General features: G+C 55.3%; 9 protein-coding genes across 9 annotated transcripts; 5 read left to right on the top strand and 4 right to left on the bottom strand.

The window, feature by feature from the left end:
* Positions 1–623: 623 nt before the first annotated feature.
* UMAG_03612 (uncharacterized protein) lies at positions 624–1,311 on the bottom strand (the record flags this gene model as incomplete). The annotated part of the gene is made up of 2 exons (XM_011391733.1): positions 624–971; positions 1,060–1,311. 2 exons carry the CDS (start codon positions 1,309–1,311, stop codon positions 624–626), a joined length of 600 nt encoding a protein of 199 aa, XP_011390035.1.
* Positions 1,312–3,025: 1,714 nt separating this feature from the next.
* UMAG_03611 (uncharacterized protein) lies at positions 3,026–4,624 on the bottom strand (the record flags this gene model as incomplete). Its single annotated transcript, XM_011391732.1, has 1 exon — positions 3,026–4,624. The coding sequence occupies one exon, from the start codon at positions 4,622–4,624 to the stop codon at positions 3,026–3,028; it is 1,599 nt and encodes a 532-aa protein (XP_011390034.1).
* Positions 4,625–6,782: 2,158 nt separating this feature from the next.
* UMAG_03610 (uncharacterized protein) lies at positions 6,783–8,831 on the top strand (the record flags this gene model as incomplete). The annotated part of the gene is made up of 1 exon (XM_011391731.1): positions 6,783–8,831. The coding sequence occupies one exon, from the start codon at positions 6,783–6,785 to the stop codon at positions 8,829–8,831; it is 2,049 nt and encodes a 682-aa protein (XP_011390033.1).
* A 132-nt stretch (positions 8,832–8,963) lies between these two features.
* On the bottom strand, positions 8,964–10,850 carry UMAG_03609 (putative WD-repeat protein involved in ribosome biogenesis; the record flags this gene model as incomplete). Its single annotated transcript, XM_011391730.1, has 1 exon — positions 8,964–10,850. One exon carries the CDS (start codon positions 10,848–10,850, stop codon positions 8,964–8,966), a length of 1,887 nt encoding a protein of 628 aa, XP_011390032.1.
* A 774-nt stretch (positions 10,851–11,624) lies between these two features.
* Positions 11,625–13,313, top strand: UMAG_03608 (ribosome biosynthesis protein RRP14; the record flags this gene model as incomplete). The annotated part of the gene is made up of 1 exon (XM_011391729.1): positions 11,625–13,313. One exon carries the CDS (start codon positions 11,625–11,627, stop codon positions 13,311–13,313), a length of 1,689 nt encoding a protein of 562 aa, XP_011390031.1.
* A 1,439-nt stretch (positions 13,314–14,752) lies between these two features.
* Positions 14,753–19,900, top strand: UMAG_03607 (putative pentafunctional AROM polypeptide; the record flags this gene model as incomplete). The annotated part of the gene is made up of 1 exon (XM_011391728.1): positions 14,753–19,900. The coding sequence occupies one exon, from the start codon at positions 14,753–14,755 to the stop codon at positions 19,898–19,900; it is 5,148 nt and encodes a 1,715-aa protein (XP_011390030.1).
* Positions 19,901–20,942: 1,042 nt separating this feature from the next.
* UMAG_11506 (uncharacterized protein) lies at positions 20,943–22,250 on the top strand (the record flags this gene model as incomplete). The annotated part of the gene is made up of 1 exon (XM_011391807.1): positions 20,943–22,250. The coding sequence occupies one exon, from the start codon at positions 20,943–20,945 to the stop codon at positions 22,248–22,250; it is 1,308 nt and encodes a 435-aa protein (XP_011390109.1).
* A 1,196-nt stretch (positions 22,251–23,446) lies between these two features.
* UMAG_11505 (uncharacterized protein) lies at positions 23,447–24,016 on the top strand (the record flags this gene model as incomplete). Its single annotated transcript, XM_011391806.1, has 1 exon — positions 23,447–24,016. One exon carries the CDS (start codon positions 23,447–23,449, stop codon positions 24,014–24,016), a length of 570 nt encoding a protein of 189 aa, XP_011390108.1.
* A 126-nt stretch (positions 24,017–24,142) lies between these two features.
* UMAG_03605 (uncharacterized protein) lies at positions 24,143–26,188 on the bottom strand (the record flags this gene model as incomplete). The annotated part of the gene is made up of 1 exon (XM_011391727.1): positions 24,143–26,188. The coding sequence occupies one exon, from the start codon at positions 26,186–26,188 to the stop codon at positions 24,143–24,145; it is 2,046 nt and encodes a 681-aa protein (XP_011390029.1).
* Between the last annotated feature and the right edge of the window lie 28 nt (positions 26,189–26,216).

Raw genomic sequence — 26,216 nt, 5'->3', positions numbered from 1 at the left:
CAAGATTCACGATTAGCAAGCAAGTTGCTTGTCGACGGCGTGCAAGCGAGCACTGGTCACGAGTCGTGAATCACGAATCACGAATGGTTCTGATTTCGGAAATCGTGCTTCTCGTGGCTTGATTGAATAATCGCGGGCAAGGAAATTATATACGACAGGGCTAGACAGCCGCGTTCGATTCGTGATTTGGATCACGATTCACGATTCACGATTCACGACTCGACGGTTATCACATTAAGCAAGCACAACGCCGTGCAAGGGTCTTCTCTGCCATCGCGAACCACCCTTATCAATAAATTCTCATCAATACGAATCGTGAATGTGAATCGTGAATCGTGAGTCGTGAATCCCACGTCCCGTCGCACTCTCTGTCACTTTGTCTGATACACAACTGTGAATTTCGATCGGGAAGCATCCATGATCAATCGTGAATCACGATCACGAACACGAACATCGATGCATAGTGACGAGTGCACAATAGCCGCTGTCAATTATGGCGGCCCACAGTTACGAATAAGTCGTGATTCCCATTCATCGACTCACGACTCACGACTCACGATTCACGATTCACGATTCACGATAGAGCTGAACAAAGACGTCCCAGAAAACGTAGCAGAAGTCAGTCAGCAGGATTCGTGAGTTCTGGCGTATCGAAACGTTTTCGCATGATCAGCTTGACTATTTACCGGCATTCCTGGCAGAAGACCGCCTTCAAAAAGCCCCAAGAGAAGACGAATGATAATGATACCAGCAAAGTTCTTGGCCATCCCGAAGAAGACCGTGATGATGCCCCAGCAGAAGACGATAAATGGAAGCCAGAACTTGGCTCCCAGCTTTCGCAGCATCATGTTGCTCGGAATTTCGCTCGCAATATAGGTCAAGTAAAACACAGCAAGCGCAATGTTGATCTTGTTGCCGTCCAGGGAAAGGTCTGTTGTCAGGCCCGCGACTTTGGCATTGCCGATGTTGGACTAGGTCACGGCCAGAAGGAGCACAATGTAGGTTAGTTGCGGGGTACGCGCATCCTAAAACCGTGTGATACGCCCACCGCTAACTCACCCTGTCGACAAAGTCGGCCCACCACAGCAGCGTAAGCGGTGGCAAAGCACGCCAGTCAAGCTTGCGGATGCCTCGGCGCCAGATCGCGTACTGCTCCGAATCCGCCGGAAAACCTCGTTGGTCGAATCGAACAGCACCATCATTAACACGAGCCTCGTACGAGATAGTGGAGGGGGAGTGGTCAAAAGCGTAGTTGTCTTGCGCGGATTCACAGATCTTATCACGGACTTTTCCTTTTGATCCGGATGCCATCGTGGCTACGAACCGAATGAGATCGGGGAAGCAGATGGACGTTTGCAAGCGAAGTCAAAGGGGAACGGATGGACAGAAGAAAGCTAGGAGCGACATCACAAGCGAAGCAGTGAGCGAGGTCAAAAGACAGTCTATATACGATGCTTCTCGCCGACACGACCAACGCCTTGTGTGCGTTTGCTGACAGAGGTGGACAGAACTAACACCACAAAGCCGATGCTCGCTTGACCTAGCGATAGAATTGGCGCAATGTTCGAAAGCTTGCATTGTTGCAATGCGGCCAGATAAGCAAGCGAGGGTGAGGCGAGCTTGACCTGCATTGTTGAGTATTACCCTACAAGAAACTGGCGGCGCATCAAGCGATGAGCAGTTGCAGAACCACCGCCGTGTCGGTCACCGGCTCGTCGTGATTTGGTGCACAAAGCGTGTGAACATGCAAATGAAAGCGGTTCGTGAGGCATCAAGTGAGCACACAACGTTAGCAAGCACCGGTGTCGGGTAGCGAACTCAGCGATAGCGTAAGTCAGAGCAAGACAAGCATGGCGAGGATGTGAAATTGTGCTTTGGACCATAATGCAGAAAGCTCCTGAACGCTGCCTTGAGCTCTGACACAGGCATGGGGTTGCACGAGGCCGCTGGAAGCTACGGACAACTCGCGACCGGCGGTCAAGATCTCTAGCTGCTCGTCACGAGAACAAGCTCGGCTTGAAAGGTGACGAATGTGGTGAGCTCCACGTCGCCGGCGCGTTCGAGCCGCCGATTCGAGCGGCGGTCGACTTGCGGGATCTCAAGCATCTCGATGCCACGCGCGCAGCCAGGTGATCGCACAAAAGCAGTCTTGAGCGTGTTCCCGGCAATCGCGGACCGCTGTTAGAAGCGATATGCGAGATCGAGCTCGACAAGCTGACGTGCGAAGAGAGTGAAGGAGGAAAGGCCAATTACAAACACGGATCTCGCTACAATAAGCGACACTCGCCTGTTTCTTCCTTGGCTGCATTGACGAGCCATGAACACTCGAGCTTGCTTCATGGCATCAAGTGGGTGTGTTCGATTTGGTCTAATGAGTGGTAGTGGGATCGTGGGTCGGAACAAGCCGGCAGCCCGAAAAGCGTAGACAGCATACCTTTTCGTGTTCGGCTCGAGTCGACTGTTTGTGGGCTGCGATCATGTCAAAGGTGACAGTCACGAGTGACAAGACGGGTTTTCAGCTTGGTTTGTGCACGCGAGGGCTAGCCACTCGTTCGGACGGACAGTGTTCCATACAATCGACCCCTCGCTCCGCCTGTTTTGGCTTTTCGGGTGCAACGCATTCGCTGCCGCGTTCCGGTTGCAATGCGTCGACCGACAGATGCCACGTTCTGAAATGGTCGACGCCAGACTGCGTCGGTGCAATCGTCATGTCAATATCGCGCGCGAATCTTTTGTAGTTCACTAGGCACACGCTAGGTGCAAACGCATCTATGTTCTAGCACGTCGGAATTGCGCAGGTCGCCGTCAGAGCAGGTGACGGCGCTCACACACGTAGTTCGACGAGCGCTAATCGCTGTCGAAGCACCCGCCACACGACACGGCATGTGGACGTTCAAGCATGTACGATAGCCAGACGATAAACAATCACGAATAGCGCACTACTTTGAACCCTATGCATGCATTGCAATTCAAGCCCAGTCGAGCTGGGCGTATCCACGACTGACAACGCAGGACGGTTGACGGTTTACTTGCGCTTGGACCTCTTACTCGCGGTTGGGTTGCAAGTTTTTTCTATCGCAGACGTCTTGGCCATCAGTTGGGCAGCCTCGACGCTTTGCAGATCGTCATCTTCATAACTGCTCTCTGCATCGCTCCTCGAGTCTACGGCGCCCGCCTTGGTCACCACTCTATATGCCACGCGGCAGATCATGTAGAACCACATGAGCAGAATTACCTGCAACGCGCACAGCAAGCCGATCAGCAAGAGGTACGCGGTTCTGTTAAAGTAGTCGCCCGTCAGATGGTTCGTCGGACGGAAAGACATGACCGAGATAGGGTCAAAGGCGCAACTCCAGAGCACGCGCATGTAGAGGATATGTCGGGTTACGAGCCAGGAAAGCATAAAGAGGCCAAATGCGATATCGCAGGTAGTTTGCCAGCCAGCGTACTTGAGCATCTTGGCAATGTTGAGCGCAATGTCGCTGGGATCCATGAGACAGAGGATGGCGTTTCCGACGCGGTGATAACTGCAAAGGTACGAGCCGGCGATGAGGGCAATTGTGATGACGTGGTGCGAAAACATCTGCCAGTGATCGGAACGGCGCGCTTCGACGTGAAGCACAAAGAGCTGCTGGATGTAGAATGCGCACGAAGCGAGGTAGTAGAACTTGAACAGGGGTTCGAGCCGGAACTGCGGATAGTCGGTCCAGTACTCGGTCGTCTTGAGAGGCCAGTAGGATTCGCGAGATGCGATGACAAGACCGAGACTCCAGGAAGAGGTGTAGTAGATGAGGCTGAAACCTTGTTCTGCAAAACGTAGCACCTCCTTTTCGCGAGTGCGGAGCGCTTTGGCTCGGTCGTTGAGCGCATCGGCGGATTGGCGATCCGACTTGCGTGGCTTCTTGGGATAAGGAACCGCGAGCTCGCCGAGTGGGAGGAGGACAAACTTCATGAGAAGCGCGCGAGCCAGAGTGAAGAGGAGGACGAGTGTGGCGACAAAGAGAGCATCGTTGCGTCCGCGCTCGTAGAGGTGACCGGGAATGCCCGAGAGGAGAGCCCAAGGAGCGGTGGCGGTGAGCGTGTGGTCTCGAGCGAGACGATGGACGTGATGTTGGAAGGCGGCGATGGGTGACGAGGTAGGATCGGGCACAGGATACGAGAGGCCAAGGCAGGCACGTGTAAAGTTGTGAAGTGCTGTGAGTGGGTGGCCAAATCCACGTGCGTCGCTACGGAAGGGACCGAGGCTGGCCGCTTCGCCAACGAGACCGGACCAAGGATGGTGAGCGCCCCTTTGCGATGCATTGGGAAGGTCGGATGCAAAAGGCGCGAGCGAAGGCAGACGGAGCCAAGATGGAATGATCGAGTGAAGCGAATGGGGTAGATGCAAATGTGACGAGAGATGTGCGAGCGAGAGGGAAGAGGGAGAAGAGAGGGTGTGCATGACGAGAAGAGCGATGAGCGCGTTGAGGGTATATTGGATCTGTATCGAAAGCGAATCTTCGGCGGCTCTGCGTGTTGCGGACCATTCTCTGGACCTGCCAGGGGGTTTGGACATGAGGAGCGCCTTGGAAGGCTTGTGAGTTGATGGCGCCGAGGGCCGGGAACGAGAGGTTGCTTTGGCCATGTTGAGGCGATCTGGATGAGTAGAGACTGTGCCGAGGATCGCAGGACTTGGGACTGAGGACCGAGGACGAATCGGAGAGAGATTGGGTGGTGAGATGCTCTGACGGCAAGGATGATTGTAGTAGGGGACTAGGACTGGGACTGTTGGAGTGAGACGGTTGGAAAGCGTTAGCAGAGGAGCGCCTGTGGTAGGAGAGATGGTTTGCAGCGAGATGAAGTTGAGAGAGAGAAAACAAAGGTAAGGTGCGCGAAGCGGTGGGGTGGAACTGCAGGCGCAAATGAGGTGGCGGAAGAGATTTGATTGTGAGTGCAGTCAGGATCGAGAGCAAGTCAGTTGGACGGGGACAGCACGAGAGGGATGGCGTCAAGGCCAAGTATGGACGCGACGAGGCGGCCGAGGTGCGACGTAGTCGGGCGTAGTCGCGGCAAGCTTGAGGATAGCTGTACGTGACAGCAAGAATCACGAATCTCGAATCTCGAATCTCGAATCTCGGCGGTGGGTGATGGTAGTAATGGACTAGCGAGCGAGCCAAGGAGGGTGCAGTGCAAACCGAGATGGAATCGAGACGAGCTTTTCCAAGAATCGTGAATCGTGAATCACTGAATGGCGGCTGCAAGGTGGCACCAAGTTTGATGCTGAGGCTAGAACGTGGACCGCAAATCAAGACTCGTTTGAGAAGAACGAGGAGCAGCAACAGCAACAGCAGCAACAGCAGCAACACTCGCTTTACACTCAGCCACTCTTGACTCGGACTGGCAACTGGAGAGATTTCAATCAGAACCGCCAACCTATCACATCGAATATCGCATATGAATCGTGAATCACGAATCGTGCTTGCTGCTGTTCGCGTTGGTCGGATTCGTCAAGCATGTCGTCTATCGGCCTTGTCCTTGACGGTACAGCACAGCAGTCAACCCAAAATTGTGAATCAACAGAAACACGAAAGCTGTCGACGCTTGGAAGAAATTTTGCCGGCATACATCAATCGTCAATCAATCATCAATCACGAATATGAATCTGTGAATGAATCCATGCAGTTTGCACCGAGTCCCAAGCATGTATCACGTATTGATTGCATGCATCCTTTCGCCCCACCGCCCAACGCGCCTGGGCCGAGTAGCACAGACCATCACGCATCGACAAACGACCAAGCAAGACACGGACGGGTAATTACAGCACAGTCGTGACTACAGTTCTGAGTCCAGTCACGAGTGCAGTCGTTACAAGTCATGTGGGTTTCACGAATCGTGAATACTATTCATAGACTGGTATGGTTCACGGTTCACGCTCGCGGTATTCACGATTATCCGTGATTTAGCATGTTACATGTTATGGCGTGTACCACTGCACAGCTCGGTTTGCTTGCCGAGCCCCAACATACAGTCACAGAGTACACCCACGACGATATGAATCCTGAATCGTGAATCACAATCACGAATCACGAATCACGAATCCGACTTGGATGTTAGGTTCGCTTTGGTACAATCTCTTCCTCGTGCCTTCGTGCTTTGTGCTGGCACATCGTCTCGCACAGTTTAACAACGCACAGAGCACGGAAGCAACAGCTCGTCTTATCAATCGTGAATAACCAGCGTGAAACTGACTACCATCGTATGTCAGTGACGAGTTGATTTACAGCGGCGAGTCTCGCATCTGCGAGTAACTTAACGTCGACATTCACGATTCACGATTCACGATTCACGATTCACGATTCACGATTCACGATTCACGATTCACGATTCACGATTCACGATTCACGATTCACGATTCACGATTCACGATTCACGATTCACGATTCACGATTCACGATTCACGATTCACGATTCACGATTCACGATTCACGATTCACGATTCACGATTCACGATTCACGATTCACGATTCACGATTCACGATTCACGATTCGTGATCAACTTAGTCTGAGTTTGTTAGCCGACTGCGGTTAGGCACATGTGTTTCACGTTGTCGTGTGTTGACCTGCTCCTTGCCGAAAACTTGGTCAAAAAGATCCGGTCCATCGACGTCGTCGTCCCCTGTCCAGTTGGTGCGTAGGTCGATATCTCTTGCACACACATCTTTGGCCACACAGGTGACTGTCTCGCCAGGCATGCTCTGATTTCCCTTGCTTCCGGTCCTGTTCATCGATAGCTGTCCAACACCATGTCTTGCTCAGCCTCTACCACCGCCCACCTCCATCAGCGGCGTGCGCCTGCCCTCCGTGAAGCGTCCTCGTCCAGCGTCGAAGAAGACTGCAAAATCTCGGGTAGCTCCCTCGGCCGCGTCGAACCCTCCTCTGGTTCGAATACTCGACCCGAGCTTTCGCTCAACACCAGCCATGCCAAACAGCGCGCCTCGGAGGTCGACGCCAAAAACCAAAAGCGTGGCCACATACAGAAACACGAAAAGATCGAACGCATCGGTCTTCTTCGCGGCTCCTCGTACGTCAAAGCGACCGACAAGGATTCCGTCGCCGAACACGAGCTCACCACCTCGATTGGTCTCCAAGACGATGCTGTCTACGATGCTTACCTTCCAGCGCCCATCGCCTTTGTACGACGATACATTGTCGCTGTGCTTCGAAAAGAAGCGCCCTTGCACCAACAACATCAACGTCTCATGCGTAGACCTTGGCTGGACAGGTATTTTGTCAACACTTCGCTCCTCGGAACGCATTCCTTCTTCCTCGTCTTTCTGCCCATGGTTTTCTGGTTGGGTAGTCCCCGGTTTGGAAGAGGTCTCATCAATGTTCTTGCCTTTGGCGTCTACCTCTCTTCGGCTATCAAGGATCTCTTTTGCGTTCCACGCCCTTACTCTCCGCCCGTCACGCGTCTCACAGTGGGCACACATCACCTCGAGTACGGCTTTCCTTCCACCCACTCGACCAACAGCGTCAGCATCGCCCTCTACGTCTACCTCTGGGTTCGGCGAATGCGCCAAGCTGCCGACCCCACCCACTCGACCTTGTTCGACTCGGCTTTTTGGGAGGCAGGCTTGCTCTTCTACGCCACCTCTGTCGTCTACGGCCGCATCTACGCCGGCATGCATTCCGTCATCGACTGCATCGCAGGTTCCGCTCTGGGCGCTGCCATCACAGCCGTCCAGTGGAAGTTTTTTGACCACATTGAACAGTTTGTCAAGATCGACAGTTGGACCGTTCCTGCGGCCATCATCCCTGCCGGCTTGCTCATGGTTTCCGTGCATCCGCAGCCAGTAGACGACTGTCCATGCTTTGAAGATGCGATTGCGTTTGTTTCAGTGGCTATGGGTGTAGCTTTGGCAAGGTGGTGCATTCGGTTCGGGGTCGTGCTTCACACCGACCCATTCATCCATCCTTTTTCCCGCCTTTTCGACCCTAGTCTTGCTTCCACGCACCTCAGCTCTCCCGTCGCCAGTGCCACGCCCTTGATACAGATTCCCGTAGCGGGAGCCGCCGAAATTTGGATCAAGCGTGCGCTCGTCATGACCATCGGTTTGGTCAACGTACTTTTGCTTCGAGTGATTGTCAAGACCGCATGCAAAGTGATTCTTCCTCCCACCTTCCGCCTCGTCGATTCTCTGATCGGCTTCAGCCTGCCGAGGCGACACTATACTCCGGCAAGCGATTACAACAAGATTCCGCTGGCAGATCTCAGCGCAGTTCCCTCGGTGCTCGATCTACCTTCGCAGATCATCGTGACCGACGAAAGCGGCCATCAGCAGATGATCCAGAGTCCCGTACTGTCGCCTACCGGTGCAAGTCGCAGGCCAGGTGTAGATGTTCGAAGCGGTATCAGCAATGGTTCTGCTTTCAGCCCTAGCCCATTGGCACGCTCGCCCCTGGCTTCTCCCGTGCCGTCTAGGACGCCGAGTCCGAACCCCATCGAGATGCGTCGTAGCTTGGCGAGCAAGACAAAATCATGCAAACCAAGGATAGAGTTTACCATTGGGGGCACGGTGGATGAAGCCGAAGCAGATCACGCTGCCGACGCTTCGGCAGACCTGCCGATCCCGCTGACGCAATCCAAAGCACATCCCACGTTTATCGCACCCGATGAACAGTTGGCTCGCACTCTGGCCGCAGACATGAAAGCTTGCTCACCCAAAGAAGTGGAAAAGGAGGTCAAGCACTATGACGCCGATGTACTCACCAAGGTGATCGTCTACACCAACATCGGGCTTTTCTCAGCCGGATTCATTCCAGCACTGTTTCAGCATCTGGGTCTATGCTAGTACCTTGTTGACCACATTCAATTCACTTGACTCAAAGGAGCATGTATATGTCAGCGACGGTCGAATGGTCGAGTGACATGTTAGGAGAGAGATCTAGCGACTGTGTATGACATGGAAGGCGCTTCGTGTCGCCTAATGACGCCAGATCTTGACGTTCTTATCGCGTCCTCCGCTGGCGACCTTGTCAGCGACGAAATCGACGCAGTACACTTCGTCGGTGTGACCGGGGAGATCCTTTCTGATCTTGAACGTCTTGATGGGATCCCAGAGTTTCAAGGTGGAGTCCTTGCTTGCGGACACGAGCAATCGCGAATCGCTGGACCAGGCGAGACGGTAAACAGAAGCGACGTGGCCTCGGAGCGTAGCGATGAACTTGCCGGTTTGCGCATCCCACAGTTTGACGCTATTGTCAAAGGATGCCGAGGCGATCTTGTTTGCGTCAGGTGAGAAAGCGACGTGGTTGACCGTCTTTTGGTGGCCCGTCAAGCGCGCAACGGGCTTCTTGGGTGTCGATGCAGACCCATTCATTTGAGGTGGCCACAAAAACAACGTGTGGTCGTCCGAGCCAGTGATGATGGTTTCAGGACGCGTACCGTTGGACGTAGCTTGGTTGTATCGTTTCAGCGCGCATGCTTGCGCGTCCTCGTCGCTAGGTTGCACGTACGACGCCGACGACGAACAAGACGCGCGCCCAGTGTGGTCAAACGGACCGGTACGCACGACAAAATCGGTGGATAGAGCAATCGTGTTGACCCAGTGTGCATGCTCGTTGAGCGTGCGCAGGAGTCTTCCACCGTCGGCAGACCACACTTTGACGGTTCGATCCGACGAAGCCGTGTAGATGGCGCCCTCGCCTCCCCAACGAACACAGTTGACCGACGCCGTGTGTCCACCGAGCACGTACTCGCATCGGCGCAGAGTGGCATTCCACACGCGAACCGTACCGTCCTTGGACGAAGAGGCGAGACGCGGCTGCGTCGGGTTCATGTGGATCGGTTCCCAGGAGAGTGAAGTAATCCACTTTGTATGGCCGCGAAGAGGTTTGCCTGAAGGTGCAGCGTTCCGCGCTGCTCTACGTTGCTTGACACCCATCTTGGCAGGCTTGTCGTTGGATTCGGCCGTCTCGGCAGTGTCGTGCAGCTGCTCCTGCTCGGTCTGCCACTCTTGATCCACTTGCTCGCCCGACCGTGAGAGCCATGCTTTACGCCCCGTAAAGCGCGCGTCAAGCGCCTCCCAGATCCACACCTCTCCGTCCATTCCACCGGTGGCGAGCTTACGTTCCCTCCCTTCCCACTCGGCACAAAGAACCCAGTTCGAGTGGCCAACGAGCGTGTGCATCGGCGTTTCCGTATCGAGATCCCACAGACGCGCCGTCTTATCGCCAGCACCTGTCGCCAGCAATGAGCCGGTTGGTGAGAAGGTGCTGCAAAGAATAGGAGAAGCATGACCGCTCATCGTGCTCGAGCATCGACTGACAGGTCGTACCTTGAAAACTGCTTGTGGCTCAAACACGACCGTAAGAGTATCTTCTTGGCTCAGACCGAGCTTCTTTGCCGCCTGCGCGTTGAGTACATCTTGGGTGAGAGAATGATTGATAGGCAAGCGCGCATTGCTCTTGACAAGTTGCTCGGTTTCTTCGCTCTTGCCACCGGCGCTTGCGACCAGCTGTTGCACATCGACGTGGAAGGCATACGGCAAGTCTTGGTCATCGTCGTCGTCATCATCATCGGAGCCTGTATCAGGATCGTCTACCGATCGCTTTTTGGGAGCTTGCGTTTGCTTGAGCTGACGTCGAAGCTGATTGATGATGGCTTCGAGTTCCTTCTGGCCTGTAGCACCTGGTAGAGTGATCGTGGGACCGAGCAAGGAGCCATCTTGACCAGATTGGAACTGGATCACGAGCGTTTCGGTGCAAGGACCGAGTTGGCCTTGAGCCTGCAGCGACGCCGCCTCGCGAGCAGCCTTTTCATCCGCCAACCGTTGCCGCTTGGCAGACCTTTGTGGGATCTGAGTGGCCATCTTGTCAATGTAGTACAGGGTGATGAACAGCGAGCGCTTCTTTGAAGCCGAGTATCCAATCAATTTCGCTCGACTCGGCGTGTGCAATTCAATTCACAATTCGTGATGGATGATTGATTGCAATTTTTGTTCTTCTTGACGCTCTGCGATGTGTGGAGAAATTCTCAACCCTTTTCTGTTGCGACAAGAAGAAGAGAAGGGGGAAAAAATGAAAAAATGAAAAAATGAAGAAATGAAGGGAAAAAAAGTGTGTGTTTTCAGGGTCCAAATCACCAATCCTTAGTAGAGAATCGGTCCCGATTTCGATATTTCAGCAGACGGGCGGAACTGGTTTGAGTGCTTTCTTGGGCTGCAGCAGTCACAGTCACAGACACAGTCACAGACACGAGTTTTTCTTTTCCATTTTCGAGATGCAAAATAGGAAATTTTGGAAACTCTCGAGCTCAAGTCGTGAGTGAGCGAGTGAGTCTTGAAGAGTACGAGCGACACAGACACAAGCACACGGCTAAGCTCACTTTTGTATCGAGCACCATCACCTCGACAGCAGCTTGCTCATCGTCTCCAACGCAAGACAACCTAGGTAGTGCTCACGCCCAAGCAAGTCTGAAAAGCGATTATATCGTCGAAGGAGCGCCTGTCCACAAATCCCTCTCCCAGTGTCCTAGCTGATTGGCGCTTGCACCACTTCAAGACGCTTGACAAGCATTCGACGTTGTCGTTTACCCCGCCACTCACCTTGTTGATTCACAAGTGGTCAGCTGCAAGACTCGCAATATGGCAGCATCAAAAGTGGCCGCGGCCAGTGCATCTACGTCAAGCATCACCAATGCGACCAGTCCATCCTTGAAAAGCACATCAACAAAGGTCAAGTCACGCGCATCCACATGCACTACCCCATCCAATGGCATCGACGCCAGCGCTGCATCTTTAGCATCTAGCTCGACAGCCGCATCCTCCTCGCACCTCACAGGCAAATACATTGACTCTTTGACCAAGCACAACACTGCGTTCACGTCGCTGCTCGATCTCATCCCACCGCAGTTCTATCTCACGCGCGACGATACCGACGACCCGGCTGAAGACAGCGTCTCGTCCAAGTACATGAAGAACAAGCGAAAAAAAGCCAAATCAGAGATCGAAGCGAAACAGCGCAAAGACAAGCTGCGTGAGGCAAAGAAGCAAAGGCTCGATCCAGACAAGTTTGCTACGGTCACCGATATCCAAGCTGAACGTGCTGCTGCCAAAGCTGCTCGTCAAGCCGCACAAGCTGACTCGGATCTTGACTTTGACGTTCAAGGAATCGTCTCTGAAGAGGAGGACGATGACGACGACCCTGCTTCGCAAAGAGCTTGTCCGAACGGTGCTGCAGGTGATACCGACGATGATATGCAAGATTCTGATCTTGACGACTTTCCTAGCAAGCCTGCTGCTGCGAATACGGCTACTGTTGCTACTGCTTCCTCAAAGCCTGTTCAGACCGAGGGCGAGCGCAAGGCATCCATCGAGGCGTTGCGCGCCAAGTTGCATGCCAAGATTGCTGGCCTGCAACGCAAACGAGGTCTGCCCACCGACGCCAGCGACCAAGCCTCAGAAGATGGCACGAGTGTTATCAGCTCCAAGGATGAGCTTCTGGAAGAGCGGCGCAGACAGAGATTCGATGCACGCGAGCGCAAGAAGCAAGAGAAGAAGGATGCAAAAGCTGCAGCCAAAGCGGCGATCAAGGCCAAGCGAGCTGGTGTCGACAATGCAGCCAACGGTCAAAAGTCGAGCAACAGTTTCAACGTCGGCACCAAAGCACCGGCGCTGCTGGTAGCTGAGCCCGGCTACGCTGACAACAAGCGCAACGCGGTTTCGGGCTCCGGTGCTTCCAACATTGACGTCAACGGCCATTCGCTCAACTTTTCGTCACTCAACTTCCAACCGGTCGGAGCTGCTGGCGCATCGCTGCGCGAGACGTTGGCGGGCAGTAAGAAGAGCAAGCTTGCGCTACCCTCGGACCCGAAAGCGGCGCTACAGGTGCTGGAAAGCCGTAAGAAACACGAGGAAGCGCGCCGATCCAAGCTAGCTGCCAAGCTGGGCGATGCGCCGGAAGCGCTCTCGGCCAAGGTCACAGAGCTGGACGAGAAAAAGCAGTGGGACAAGGTGCTGGCCTCTGCGAGCGGTGTCAAGGTGCGCGACGACGAAAAGCTGCTCAAGAAGGCGGCCAAGCGCAAGGATAAGCAAAAGGAGAAATCGAGCAAGACGTGGAATGAGCGACAGCAGGCCGAGACGCAGAAGCAAGCGGATCGCCAGAAGAAGCGTCAGGACAACATCGCCGCGCGTAAAGCTGCCAAGGGGGGTAAGCACAAGAAGGGCGCTTCGTCGACCTTGTCCAAGTCCAAGACGCCTGCCGGTAAAAAACCGTCTTTCGCAAAGGCAAGACCTGGGTTCGAAGGCAAGAAGATCGGAAGGTCAACCAAGTGAATCTTGACACGATCATGCTGCGCCCACGCTGCTTGTTTCTCATCTGAAAGCTACAGTGCTAACCGCTCCCAAGCTCTGCCATGTACTAGTCACGAGTCGTGCATTCTCACGCCATTCCCATTTGTGCATTAGGACTCGTCTCCAACACACACACAGTAGCATGTGGGCTAGATATCCTTGAGACGCACGAGTCACCCATCATTCGTGAAGGTGCTGTGCAAGCCAGGCTGTAGTCGTGAGTGAGTCTAAGCTGGTGGAGCGCTGCTCGTCACTCTCTCGCGCGGTAAGAAGATGACACGATTCGTGATTCAATCGTGAATCGCGTTCTATTTTCGCCTTTTTTGTTCCTCTTGTTTTTTCTTCTCTTTTTGTTTGTTGGTTTAACTTTTGTTCCGTCGCTTTGAGCTTTGTGCTTTGTGCTTTGTGCTTTGTGCTTGTTGCTTGTTGCTTGTTGCACAATTCACGATTCACGATTGGAAATGAAGAGAGGCAGAGTGGCTGACAGTCACGAGTGATTCACGATCCGTGATTTTTGATTCACGATTGTGACTCGGCACAATCTCAGTGTGCACACGAGTCGAGTCATTTCTTCCATTTCTTCCGGATTCGAGGCGAGGCGGGGCGAGGCGAGCGTTGGCTTTGCCATAGCTTTCCTTCCTCACAACTGGCGAGACTGGAATACCAGATCGACTCGTAACTGGTTGCTCACCGCTTACACAGCAAAAGCAACACAAGACAAGGGCTGATAGAGTGAGCTATGCGGCACAGAGCTGTCAGATAGGCTGTGCACTTTCCGAGACAACTCGTTACTCGTTACTCCCAATCACGAAACGAATTGTGACAGTCACAGAGTAAAAACCACAAGTGACGGTGACGGTGACGGTAACGGTAACGGTAACGGTAACGGTAACGGTAACGGTAACGGTAACGGTAATGAGGAGGGTGACTGTGCTAAAGTGCCTGTGGCGTCGAGTCAAAATTGGGTGTGTGGTGTGTGACTTTGTGGCACTCGTTGATCGTAGATTCGAGGCTTTGCTCATTTCTTCTTGCTTTTCTCCATCTTCTACCTCACCTCTTTTCCACCAGCACGCTCCTACTCGATCCCCAACCTCGGCCGTCTGCACACGGTCATCCCGCGTTGCTAGGTTGGCTCATCACGACAACCGATCGACTCTAGCTCTGGCTGCCACCGACGCTTGAACCAACACGTATCACATCGAGCCCTGCTCTCCTACGCCAACCTCGATCGTCGACTCTCTTTTTCTCTCCTCATCCAACGCACTCAAAACAACCATTTCCAATCATCCCCAATCGTAGCGCTTGTCCATCAGGTGTATCTACGAGCAGAGTGCTTGTCCTTCTATAAAACGACCAGCTCCACTCGTTGAAACCACTTGCATAGTCTTTCGGCGTCTAGCGTCTTGCTCGCCCTTGAAATCATGACGTCCACAGCGTCAGCACAACAGCCTGTGCTTAGGACAAAAACGCCCTCCTACCACGCTCCGCCCTCCACCGACCCGCTCTCTGGTGCCACCATCCACACGCTCCGATGCTTGGATACTCCCATTCATCTCGGCTATCACCTCATTCCTCATATCGCCAAGACGCTTCTCTCCACGCTTCCATCTTCCACCTACGTCCTCATCACGGACCAAAACCTTGAAGCAAGATGCAGCGTCACCACCGCCTTTCGTCGTGAATTCGAAAAGGCTGCCGTCCATCTTTCCTCGTCTCACTCTTGGAGGCTCCTCACCAAGGTCATCCCTCCCGGCGAAGCTTCCAAGAGCCGAGATGGCAAGAATGCGATCGAGGATTGGATGTTTGAGCATCGTGTCACCCGAGATGCCGTCGTCCTTGCTGTTGGTGGTGGTGTCATCGGCGACCTGGTTGGCTTTGTAGCTGCCACCTTCATGCGCGGCCTCAAGTTTGTCCAGATTCCCACCACCCTCCTTGCCATGGTCGACTCGGCCGTCGGTGGCAAGACCGCCATCGACCATCCGCTTGGCAAAAACCTCATCGGAAGCTTCCACCAGCCCAACTATGTCTTTATCGACGCTGCCTGGCTCAAAACGCTTCCCGTCCGCGAATTCAGCAACGGCATGGCCGAGGTCGTCAAAACCGCCGCCATCTGGGACCCCATCGACTTTGCCAAACTCGAGTCAAGCGCCCCCGCCATTCGATCCGCTGTGCTTGGGCCCTTTGCCAAAGACGCTCCGCTCGACCAAGGTAGGACGCTCGAGACTCGCACCGAGTCTCAGTCTCTGCTGCTCGACGTCATCCGTGGCTCGGTCGGTGTCAAGGCCCACATTGTCACCATCGACGAAAAGGAGACTGGCCTCCGCAACCTTGTCAACTTTGGCCATACCATCGGTCATGCCATCGAGGCCGTCTTGACTCCCGAAATGCTACACGGAGAGTGCATCTCGATCGGTATGATCCTCGAAGCCGAGGTCGCCCGCTACATGCACGGCCTCAGCCAAGTCGCCATCGGCCGTCTCACCCGCTGTCTCAAGGAGTACGACTTGCCCGTCTCGCTCTCCGACTCGCGCGTCACCCGTCTTGCAAAGTCACTCGATGTCACCGTCGATCGTCTTCTCGATATCATGAAGGTCGACAAGAAAAACTCGGGTACCAACAAAAAGATTGTCCTCCTCAGCTCCATCGGCGACACGGTCCAAAACATGGCTTCCACCGTCAGCGACCACATTATCCGCCGCGTTCTTTCGCTCGCCGCCACTGTCACGCCCATCCACGAGCAACCCAACAAGCCCAAGGTCACCCTTTCCACTCCTGGCTCCAAGTCCATCTCGAACCGCGCTCTTGTCCTCGCTGCTCTGGCCACCAACACCTGCCGTCTTCGCAATATGCTCCACTCGGACGACACCCAGGTCATGATGGCTGGTCTCCACGATCTTCAAGCCGCACGCTTCGAGTTCGAAGACGGTGGAGAGACCATCGTCGTCCACGGCAACGCCGGTGCTCTTGCTCGCCCCGCCAACGACAAGCAGATCTACCTGCAGAACGCAGGTACAGCTGCTCGTTTCATGGCCACCGTCGTCAGCCTGGTTCACAACGACGGCAACCAGCACCCCGTCGTCATTACCGGAAACAAGCGTATGAAGGAACGCCCCATCGCTGCACTTGTCGACGCACTCCGATCCAACGGCACCTCGATCGACTATCTCGAGGGCCACGGTTGCTTGCCACTCGCCGTCAAGGGCACCACACACGGTTTCAAGGGAGGCAAGATCCAGCTCTCGGCCACCATCTCATCCCAGTACGTCTCGTCCATCCTCCTGTGCGCCCCCTACGCTGCTGAGCAAGTCGTGCTCGAGCTCGTAGGCGGCCAGGTGATTTCACAGCTCTACATCGATATGACCATCGCCATGATGGCCACTTTCGGTATCAAGGTCGAGCGTCTCCTCGATCCCACTACCGGTCGTCCCTCCAACACCTACCGCATCCCCAAGGGCCACTACGTATCGCCCGACGTCTACGATATCGAGAGCGACGCCAGCAGCGCCACTTATCCTTTGGCCATCGCTGCTATCACTGGCACCGAGTGCACCGTCCCCAACATCGGCTCGGCTTCGCTTCAGGGCGACGCTCGCTTCGCCAAAGAGGTCCTCGAACCAATGGGCTGCACTGTGGTCCAAACCGCCACCTCCACCACTGTCATTGGCCCCAAGCTCGGTCAGCTCCGTCAGATCGGCTTGGTAGACATGGAGCCCATGACCGATGCTTTCCTCACCGCATCCGTTTTGCTCGCCGTCGCTGCTCACTCGCCCGCCAACGGTTCCACCTCGAACGCTCGACCTTCGACTCGCATCACCGGAATCGCCAACCAACGAGTCAAGGAGTGCAATCGTATTCGTGCCATGATGGACGAGCTCGCCAAGTTCGGCGTCAACACCAAGGAGCACGACGACGGCCTCGAGATTTTTGGCATCGACTACCGTCAACTGCACGCCAACGTCCGCGTGCACTGCTACGACGACCATCGCGTCGCCATGGCCTTCTCCGTGCTCGCCAGTTTGGCGCCTGGTGCCATCTTGGAGGAGAAGCGATGTGTCGAAAAGACGTGGCCCAACTGGTGGGACGATCTGGAGCGCAAACTCGGCATCCGTGTTCACGGCGTCGATCCAGAATGCTCGCCAAGCCTCTGCATCTCGCCTTCGCACTTTACCAAGGCCAGCGCTGCGAGCACCAACGGCAAGCCGCCCACTTGCCTCTCCCAGCTGACTTGTGGCAAGGCACTGACCCCACGCAAGTACAGCAAGCATGCGACCATCATCTGTATCGGCATGCGTGCTTCCGGAAAGACGTTCCTGGGCGCAATCGGTGCTGCTGCATTGTCACGAACTTTCATCGACGCCGACGTCGTCTTCAACGAGAAGCTCGGCGCCAAGGACGGTCTGGGCGACTTTGTCCGAGAGCACGGATGGCCTGCGTTCCGTCAAAAGGAGCTCGAGATTTTGCAAGAACTCATCGCTCGTCATCCTAGCGGCGCGCTCATCTCGCTCGGCGGTGGAGTCGTCGAAACGGAAGCCTGCAGGCAGATCCTGGCCGAATATGCGCAGACCAAGGGTCCGGTGATCTACATTGTCCGTGACACGAATGCGATCGTCAAGTTCCTGGCTACCAGCGATCGCCCTGCTTACGGTGAACCAGTAATGGACGTCTATCGCCGCCGTAACCCTTGGTTTAGCGAGTGCTCGTCGGCCGAACTCGTCTCGTACTCCGAAGGCGAATCTTTGGCCATCCAGCCCTGTGCGATGAACGTGCCCGACCCTTCGTTCACCATCCAGAAGAAGTTTGGTCTCGAGACCGAAGTGGCACGCTTCTTCAAGTTTGTGGTGGGACAAGACACGAATCAGATCAGAGATCTTGTGGTCGACAGTCGCAAGGGTGGACGACGCACCTACTTTCTTAGTCTCACGTTCCCGGACGTGGTGCCTAAGCTCGAGCTGATTCGAAGCATGGAGAGCGGCTCGGACGCTCTCGAGTTCCGCGCAGATCTGCTCAACCCGTCTGGCCAACCAGTGACCACGCCCCAAATTCCTCCGACCGAGTACGTCAAGAACCAGCTCGCCGCGCTCCGTCACCGCACTTCGCTGCCTATCGTCTTCACCGTGCGCACGCACTCGCAGGGCGGAATGTTCCCCGATGGCAAGCAACACGAGTATTTTGAACTGATCAGCCTCGCGCTTCGTCACGCTTGCGAGTACATCGACCTCGAGCTTGGATGGGATGACGATCTGCTCTCGGCCGTCGTGCAAGCCAAGGGCAACAGTCAGATCATTGCCTCCTGGCACGATTGGTCGGGCCGTCTGGATTGGGAGAGCGAGTCGACAGCCAAGATCTACGAGAAAGCATGCCGCTTCGGCGATATTGCCAAGATCATCGGCAAGGCTACTACGATGGAGGATAACTACAGCTTGGAACGCTTTCGCGCCAAGGTGTCGGCGACGGCGACCAAACCTCTGCTCGCCGTCAACATGGGGTCCGTCGGTCAGCTCAGTCGGATCGTCAACCCGGTGTTCACGCCCATCACGCACGAAGCCATGCCGTTCAAAGCTGCGCCTGGACAGCTGTCGTTCCGACAGGTGCAAACCGCTCTGTCTCTGATCGGACAGGCTGATGCGCGTCGATTTGCGCTGTTTGGCAGCCCCATCGGCCACAGTCTGAGCCCGTTGTTGCACAACACCGGTTTCGCAGCTCTCGGTCTACCGCACCAGTACGAGCTGTTGGAGTCGACCGAGATTAATGATGCCGTAGCTGCGTTTGTGCGATCGCCCGACTTTGGCGGCGCTAGCGTCACGATCCCTCACAAGCTCAACATTATCAAGCTGTTGGACGAGGTGACAGACGAGGCGAAAACGATCGGTGCTGTCAACACAATCATCCCAATTCGAGATGCTCAGGGCGTCGTGACTTCGCTCGTTGGAGACAACACGGACTGGATTGCGATTGAGACGTTGGCAAGGCGATCGTTGCGAACGGTGCATTTGGCGGATCCCAACCTGACGGGTTTGGTGATCGGTGCTGGCGGATCGGCGCGTGCTGCCTTGTTCGCGCTGTACAGGCTGGGCGTGAAGCGGATTCTACTGTTCAACCGAACACTTGCCAACGCCGAGAAGCTCGCTCGCGAGGTACCGCCGGAATGGAATGTCAGCGTCCTCACTTCGCTCGACGAGGTTGCTCAGCTTTCTGCGGACCAATCGCCGTCTGTGGTGGTCTCCAACATCCCGGCTGAAGGCTCTACCCTGGACGCATCTTCGCGCGGTCTGATCCATCTCCCGACGTGCATGCTCCGAAATCCTGCTGGAGGTGTGGTGATCGACATGAGCTACAAACCGCACTACACGTCTCTGCTGCAACTTGCACAACAGGTCAACACCAACCACGAGCTAGCTATTGGTACCAATGCTACCAAGGCTCCCACAAGGAAGCTGTGGGCCGCCGTTCCGGGCATAACAATTCTCTTGGAGCAGGGGTGTCATCAGTTCCACCGATGGACAGGTAGGGAGGCGCCTAGGGCGCAGATCGAGGCTGCTGCTTGGGACGTTTATCTGCAGCGTTGCTAGCCACACTATGTACTGGCCAAGTGGACCGTGCTGCAACAATCACGCATCAATATCAGTTGAAAAGATGGGCTCTTTTCGGTTGTCGTGGGTGGAGCTTGTGCCAGTGTGGCCGGTATTGTGCGTGTGTTCCGGCTGATGCAGGTGGGTTGGTGCAAGGATCTGGGTGAGCGGACAGGCTGGTGCGTGCTCGCACGATTGTGATCGAGCAGCGACGCTCGGATCCTGTGGCGTTTCATGTCTGGGAGCGATGCCGCTCGGTGTTTTACAAACGTGTGCAGTGACACGCGCAACGTGAAAGAGTGCAACGCCACTGGCAACAAGCGTCAATTGTGAATGACAATGGATCAGATTGCGTCGAGCGTATTCAAGGATGCTGAAAATGGTCTCAACTATTGTCACGGGTCGATAGCGTCGTCGTGAATCGAATTCTTGGCATGGTCGCGCTAGGGTGCGCGTGTCGCCAGTTGCACCTCTCGCGGTTTGGTGAATGAGCGAACAAAAGAAACAAACACCTGCGCATCTCTTCGCTTCTGTACGTCGTGCAAGAGTGACGAGAGTGACGAGCACCAGCGTAGCGATCCGTGCAAACTGGGCTCGAGCGTGCTAGTGGAAGACGCAGAGAATGCGCCGAGTGAATTCGGGCGCTTTGACCATTTGATATGGCCAGTTCGCGTGCCAATTGCCGGCATTTGCGAAACCGCGCTGTCGGTGCGCAGAACGTAGAACATGCAATCGGATAAGGCACCTCTGCACAGCGCAGCTCAAGCTGTATCTGCATCTGCATCTGCATTGCTTGTGTCTGGTGGGCGATCGAGAGCCCCCTGTGGGCAAATGCAGTTGGGTGGGGTCTGAGCGTGGATTACGGCGGATGTTGGGTTCGGGGCTTTGCGTATGCATATGGCAACGTTTGTCGACACGTATATAACGAGCGCCAAGAGAGAGTTGGTGCAATTCACGATTGATTCGTACCCTGCAAGCCATCATACAAGCGTAGAACTGGCTTTCTGCTTTTGATCGTTCGGCGCGCGCGCATCACTTCAGCATGAACGCATCTCGAGCGCCCGCCCTCAACCCTGAGGGCATGTACGCGCACGCCAAGCCACCTCCCGGTATGCCCATCTCGATGGCTGTGGCTGTCGGACCATACCTCGTCCTGAGCTTCGTCCTGAGTGTTATGGCGGGAGTCAACTCTGCGCTCTTGGCGGTCTACCTGCATCTGTTCGGCGGTCGCAGTCGCGATCCATGGATCCTCAAGTTGGCAGTGCTCGTCTCGGTGGGCTGCAACGTCTCGCTTGCGCTGTACGCTTTCGTGAAATCCTACACGGGCAACCTGTTTGAGCTCTACTCCGAGACCGGGTACGACGTCAACAAGATCGACGTCTACGTGATCCCTTTCCATACGCTCCAAGGTATCGCGGTTGCGATTGGTCAGACGTACTTTGCCCTGCGCATCAGTAAGCTCTTTGATCCGCATTCCATGGTTGTCAGACTGGCTCTGTCGATCGCGCTGATTGGTATTGCGGTACAGCTGACGCTGATCAACTGGTTCGGCGCGGCATTCTACGCGGTCGGGTTCAAAACGCATCTTTTGGATCCGGCGAAACAACGGTGGGTGCGAGCGATCATCAATTCTTGGACCGTGGTCTACGTTCTACTCGACTTATCCATGGTCGTCACTACAGTGGCACGACTCATGGTTATGTGGAAACAGACGAGCATGGATCATGCGCGAAAGGTCATCTTCCGCTTGGCTATCTACAGCGTTCAAGGACAGGTGCTGATGACGGTGAGCGCGTTGTCGAGTCTGTACCTGTTCAGCCGGTCTCAGACTGGATGGTATACTCCGATGTACCTGTTGAGCGGGGCGTTGTACACGATGGTCATGTTATCCAATCTTATCTACCGCAAGGTGGTGGCTGAGGGAATGAAGCAGGCACATGTGGAATCGCAAGAGATGCAACCAACACAGGGCAAGGTCGACAGTCTGGCGAAACGTCCGCATACCATGGAGCCCAATCCCAAGTACCGCTGCAGCGCACTGCAACATGGATCGCACCGCGTCGAGCAATGGCAGCAACACTATTCGAAACAGTGTGCGCTGAGTCGCACGCCTACAAATGCAAGAGACCACGATTGCCACGCACAGCTTGCAATCGAGCACGACGAGCATGTAGATCCATGGCAATCCATGGCGCTCGCCAACGCGATAGCGCCAACGCCTCTCCTACCGCTCGCACGCGTAAGCTCCGCGAGTCGCTTGACACGCTCCACTTCAGTCACATGCTCTGCTGCTGCCTCTCACACCGCTTCTATCTGTTCCGCGACGCATGCGTATCCGACCAACCGATAGTCAAGCTTTTCACTCATCATCTATCACTCGTCCCCCCCCCCCCCTCTCTGCTCACCAGAGGCTCTGAATCACGTAACACTCCTTACTCCTTTTTGCGTTGGTTTCTGTTGGCTGCACCGCACTGCTCGTGCTTCTCACACAGCACTCACACTCTTTTCATGTTGCTCGTATACCCTGCTGTTGTGCTCTCGAGAAGCCGCGCTCGAAATGCAGTGTGATGGTGGTTATTGTTCGGCATGGTGAAAGCATGTGCATGTGGGGGGCACGAGCGAGCCGCGAGTGTGCGGCGCTTCAAGTGCGAGTCCGTCAGCGGTTGCGGATAAGAGCAAGATGGCCCGCCGACGCACGCCGATTCCATCTGGTTGTGGCTGCATGATTCTCGACGTGGACGCGGTCGAGTATACCTTTTGGTGCGTTTCTTCGCGTTCTCTTTTGGACCAAGCTGCCAAAGCGAGCGTCTTGCTACTGCACGATCGTCGACGGTCTCGACGCTTGGTTATCGAGCACTCTCGAGTGTGGTTCGTTTACCAATCACGAATTCGCCGCTTCTTGCTCGATCTAGCCTGATTACTCGTCACTCGCAACTGCTGATCCAAGCATGACCAGATCGTTGCTCGATTTTGCGTACCGTGAACGCGCACCTCTCCACTTACGCCGTGCAAGTAAGTGGAGGCAGCGCGTAGCTGACACACCCCAAGACTCACGACTGTGAATCCTGCGTTGCTGCGTGCAGCTCAACTGTCACTTTGTGCCTGCCCTCGCTTGTGTCTCCGCCAGGATCACTCGTCCCTCGTCACTCATCACTCATCCGCTGCGCTTCGCTTAGCTTGGTAAGGATGTGTGTTTGTGAGAGGATTTCGCCTGAAATTCTTGCGCAGCGACGTCCGCGGATCCACAGAATATGTGTGTGATGAGTCCATATCTCGTGCGTTGAAGTGGAATCCGGTGAGTGGCAAGATCTCGTGCGAAGCAAGGGTATACTCATGTCAACGTCAGAAGATTCATGATTACGGCACGTATTGCGTCAGTTGACATTCAAACCGACGCGGCTTGACCGCCCGTTGCAGGATTTGAAGGGCAGAAGCGGTTACTTGAGTGCGGGACACAAGAAGCTCTGTGCTTGTGTGTGCAGCTGCTCAAGATATATACTGCCTCTTACTTGCGCGTTTGCACCGCACGCGCTCGCACGCGCCACGATGGGAGGCTCCGACATCAAGCACGACTCAACCACGCGTTCTGGCACTGAAGCGTTGTCGACCTCGGTCTCTGACACACAGCGCCAAACAGAGACGGATATGTCGAAGGTGCACGTTTCCGATTTGGCGCAACGGCTGCTACCGCAAGCGTCGGGAATTGGCGAGTATGCTATGTTTGATCGAGATGCAGTAGCGGTGCACGCATCGCCACGGTCATTCGCCAAGGATTTCGAGCGCGAACAGGTGCGCGCACTGCTCGACGTGTTCACGAGCGCCACAGCGCCCAGTGTCAGCACAGAGCTGCTCAAGCAACACGCCAAGTCCATCACGCTCGCCACTACCGACTACACGCTAAGTGGTCCCAGAGGCGCACAACATCCGCTCGAAATCATCACATTGCACCCATCCCATGCGCACGCCCAGGTGCTTTTCGCTGCGCCCACAGCAACCTTGTTGCTCGTCTTCAAAACCGCCCCCGACACAGACGCGTCGTACCAGAGCAACGAAAAACAGGGCGTGTGGACTGCCGTGCGCTCGTTCGCGTCTGCTCTCTCGCAAATCGGTCTCTAGTGCCATGAACCGCTCCAGCCTTGTATCCCACAGCGACGACGGAATGCTGGTATAACTTGGAACCACAGTGACATTATGAGCATGTTTATACAATGAGTGAAATGAGACATGGACACGACGAAAACTTCAGCCAAGAATCGCACGATCCAGCCCTTGCCAGATATGGACGTCGCCTTGAGGCTTTGCGTTAGGGTTGGTCAGGATGGACAGATGCACGTCGTCTGGATCCGGATAGATGCGCGTGGAGAGCGCGATGAGATCGTCTAGGAAGATTTCCAGGACCGAGTTGTCGAGGAACATGCGCAGCTTGTGTGTGGGTGATTGAGTCGAGAGCGGGGCGCGAAGCGTGCAAGTGTTTACGTTGATCTGTTTTGCGATCACCGACGTCTGACCGGCCGAGAGCGAGCGGTCGACAACCAGCTGTCCGCAAGATGAAATGTAGACCAGTGTGCGAGTCGACAAGTCTTTGCTGTGCGCTACGACCAAGCCAGGCTGATCGGCACTCAGCTCGATTTGCAGCTCGTACGAGCGCCTGTTGACCTGGGGTACATGCACTACACCGAGCTCGACCGCCTCCGCCTCCGCCTCCGCCTTCGCCACTGCCACCGCATCTGCATCTGCAGTTGCATCCGTCGCCGCAGCTTCAGCAAGCTCGAGAATGGCATGCGACACCATGCAGTCCGACGAGACCGAAATGCGCTGTGCACCGCGCCGAAGCTCGTCGACCTCGATTGCAGGCCGAATGCCGAGTTCGCACGAAGAAGCATGGTGGAACAGCTCACGCGGCAGCGAGATCAAGCCAGCCCATCCCTGTGTGTTGTAATACTCCTCGGGCAAGTCGTCTTCCGTGATCCAGCCCCACATGATCCTTCGATTGTGCTTTTGATCGTGAAAGCTACTAGCCGCGTACAGGCATCCGTGATCGAGTAAGCCCACGTGTGCTGATGCAAGACGAATCTCGCCCTCGTCGGTTTGTTGAGTCGCATCGAGGTCCAACCTCATGTACACGGGCTGTCGTGCCGGTCCCGGCTCGGTACATCCCTCGACGTTGATCAGCAGATACTCAGCTGCCGTGCTACGAGCCGCATTGGATTTGTCGGTGATGGTGAAGAAGTTGGCAACTTCCCAGTTCTTGCCCAGATCAATACCGTACGGAGCCGCTTTGTAATTGACGCCGACGTCGGCGAGCGTGCCGACAAACGTCCATTGGCTCAGATCGGTGGCGTCGATCGAGTAAGCAAACGTCGTTGGTGTGGTGTCCTTGATCCCACCGGCGATGAGTGCGTACAGCCCGCGAGTCTCGCGTGCAAGGAGCGCATCTAGAAGAGGCCACTCGCCAATGTACGGATCGCGCCACGAGATCACGTCGAGATGCTCGGGTGGTCCGTGTACGACGATGCCTTGGGGAGTCCATGTTTCACCTCCATCTGCCGAGGTTGAAAGCACCACCTTTTCGCTTCCGTAGTGGTAGGGCAGAGTGTGGTGGATCGGCAGCTTGGAGACGGCCGTGTAGAGCGCGCTCATCTCTGCGCTCGATGCAGCTTGCTCTGGAGCGCCAATCGATGCTCTTTGCAGCACACATCCGGTAAACACACCCTCTGAGTCATGATTCGCGCCGGGACTCAGCACGGGCTGATGACGACATGTCCAGTGGACCATGTCGTGGCTATACGCATGACCCCAGCTAATATTGCCCCACGTGGATCCGCTCGGGTTCCATTGATACCACAGATGGTAAAGGCCGGTGCGTGGATCGTACGAAGGACCGCATGGGTCGTTCATCCAGCCATGAGGTCCAAGAAAGTGTGAAGTGGGTCTCCACTGGTCGAAAAGCGTGTTTTTCGAGTCGCAATCCGCTTGTCCCGAGGATTTGAGCATGTCGGACTCTGCAAGCTCTTCGAACGGCGAAGGGATCCCCGACGATGCTGGCGTGCAAGTGGGATGGTCTGAAGCCGACGCTGATGAGGTTGGTGATGCGAGACTTGAAAACTCGGACGCCGCTGCAAACGGGTGGTCTTGGATCGGATGCGAGTGCGACCGAGTAGAGCACAGATGAGCGTACGAGAATGAATCGGACCCAAGCTTTTGCGCTGGCTCAACCAACGAAGTGTGAGCGTGTTGCATTGTACTCGGCAGCATCGAGGACGAGTCTTGTGTGGGAACAGGCGACATTGTCGGGTGCACGTTGCGCTACAGCGCT

Source organism: Mycosarcoma maydis, chromosome 9 (assembly GCF_000328475.2).
Source record: "Mycosarcoma maydis chromosome 9, whole genome shotgun sequence".
In the NCBI taxonomy this organism is placed as follows: Eukaryota; Fungi; Basidiomycota; class Ustilaginomycetes; order Ustilaginales; genus Mycosarcoma; species Mycosarcoma maydis.
The sequence above is the reverse complement of the archived record's forward strand: the minus strand, read 5'-3'. Positions and strand labels throughout refer to the sequence as shown.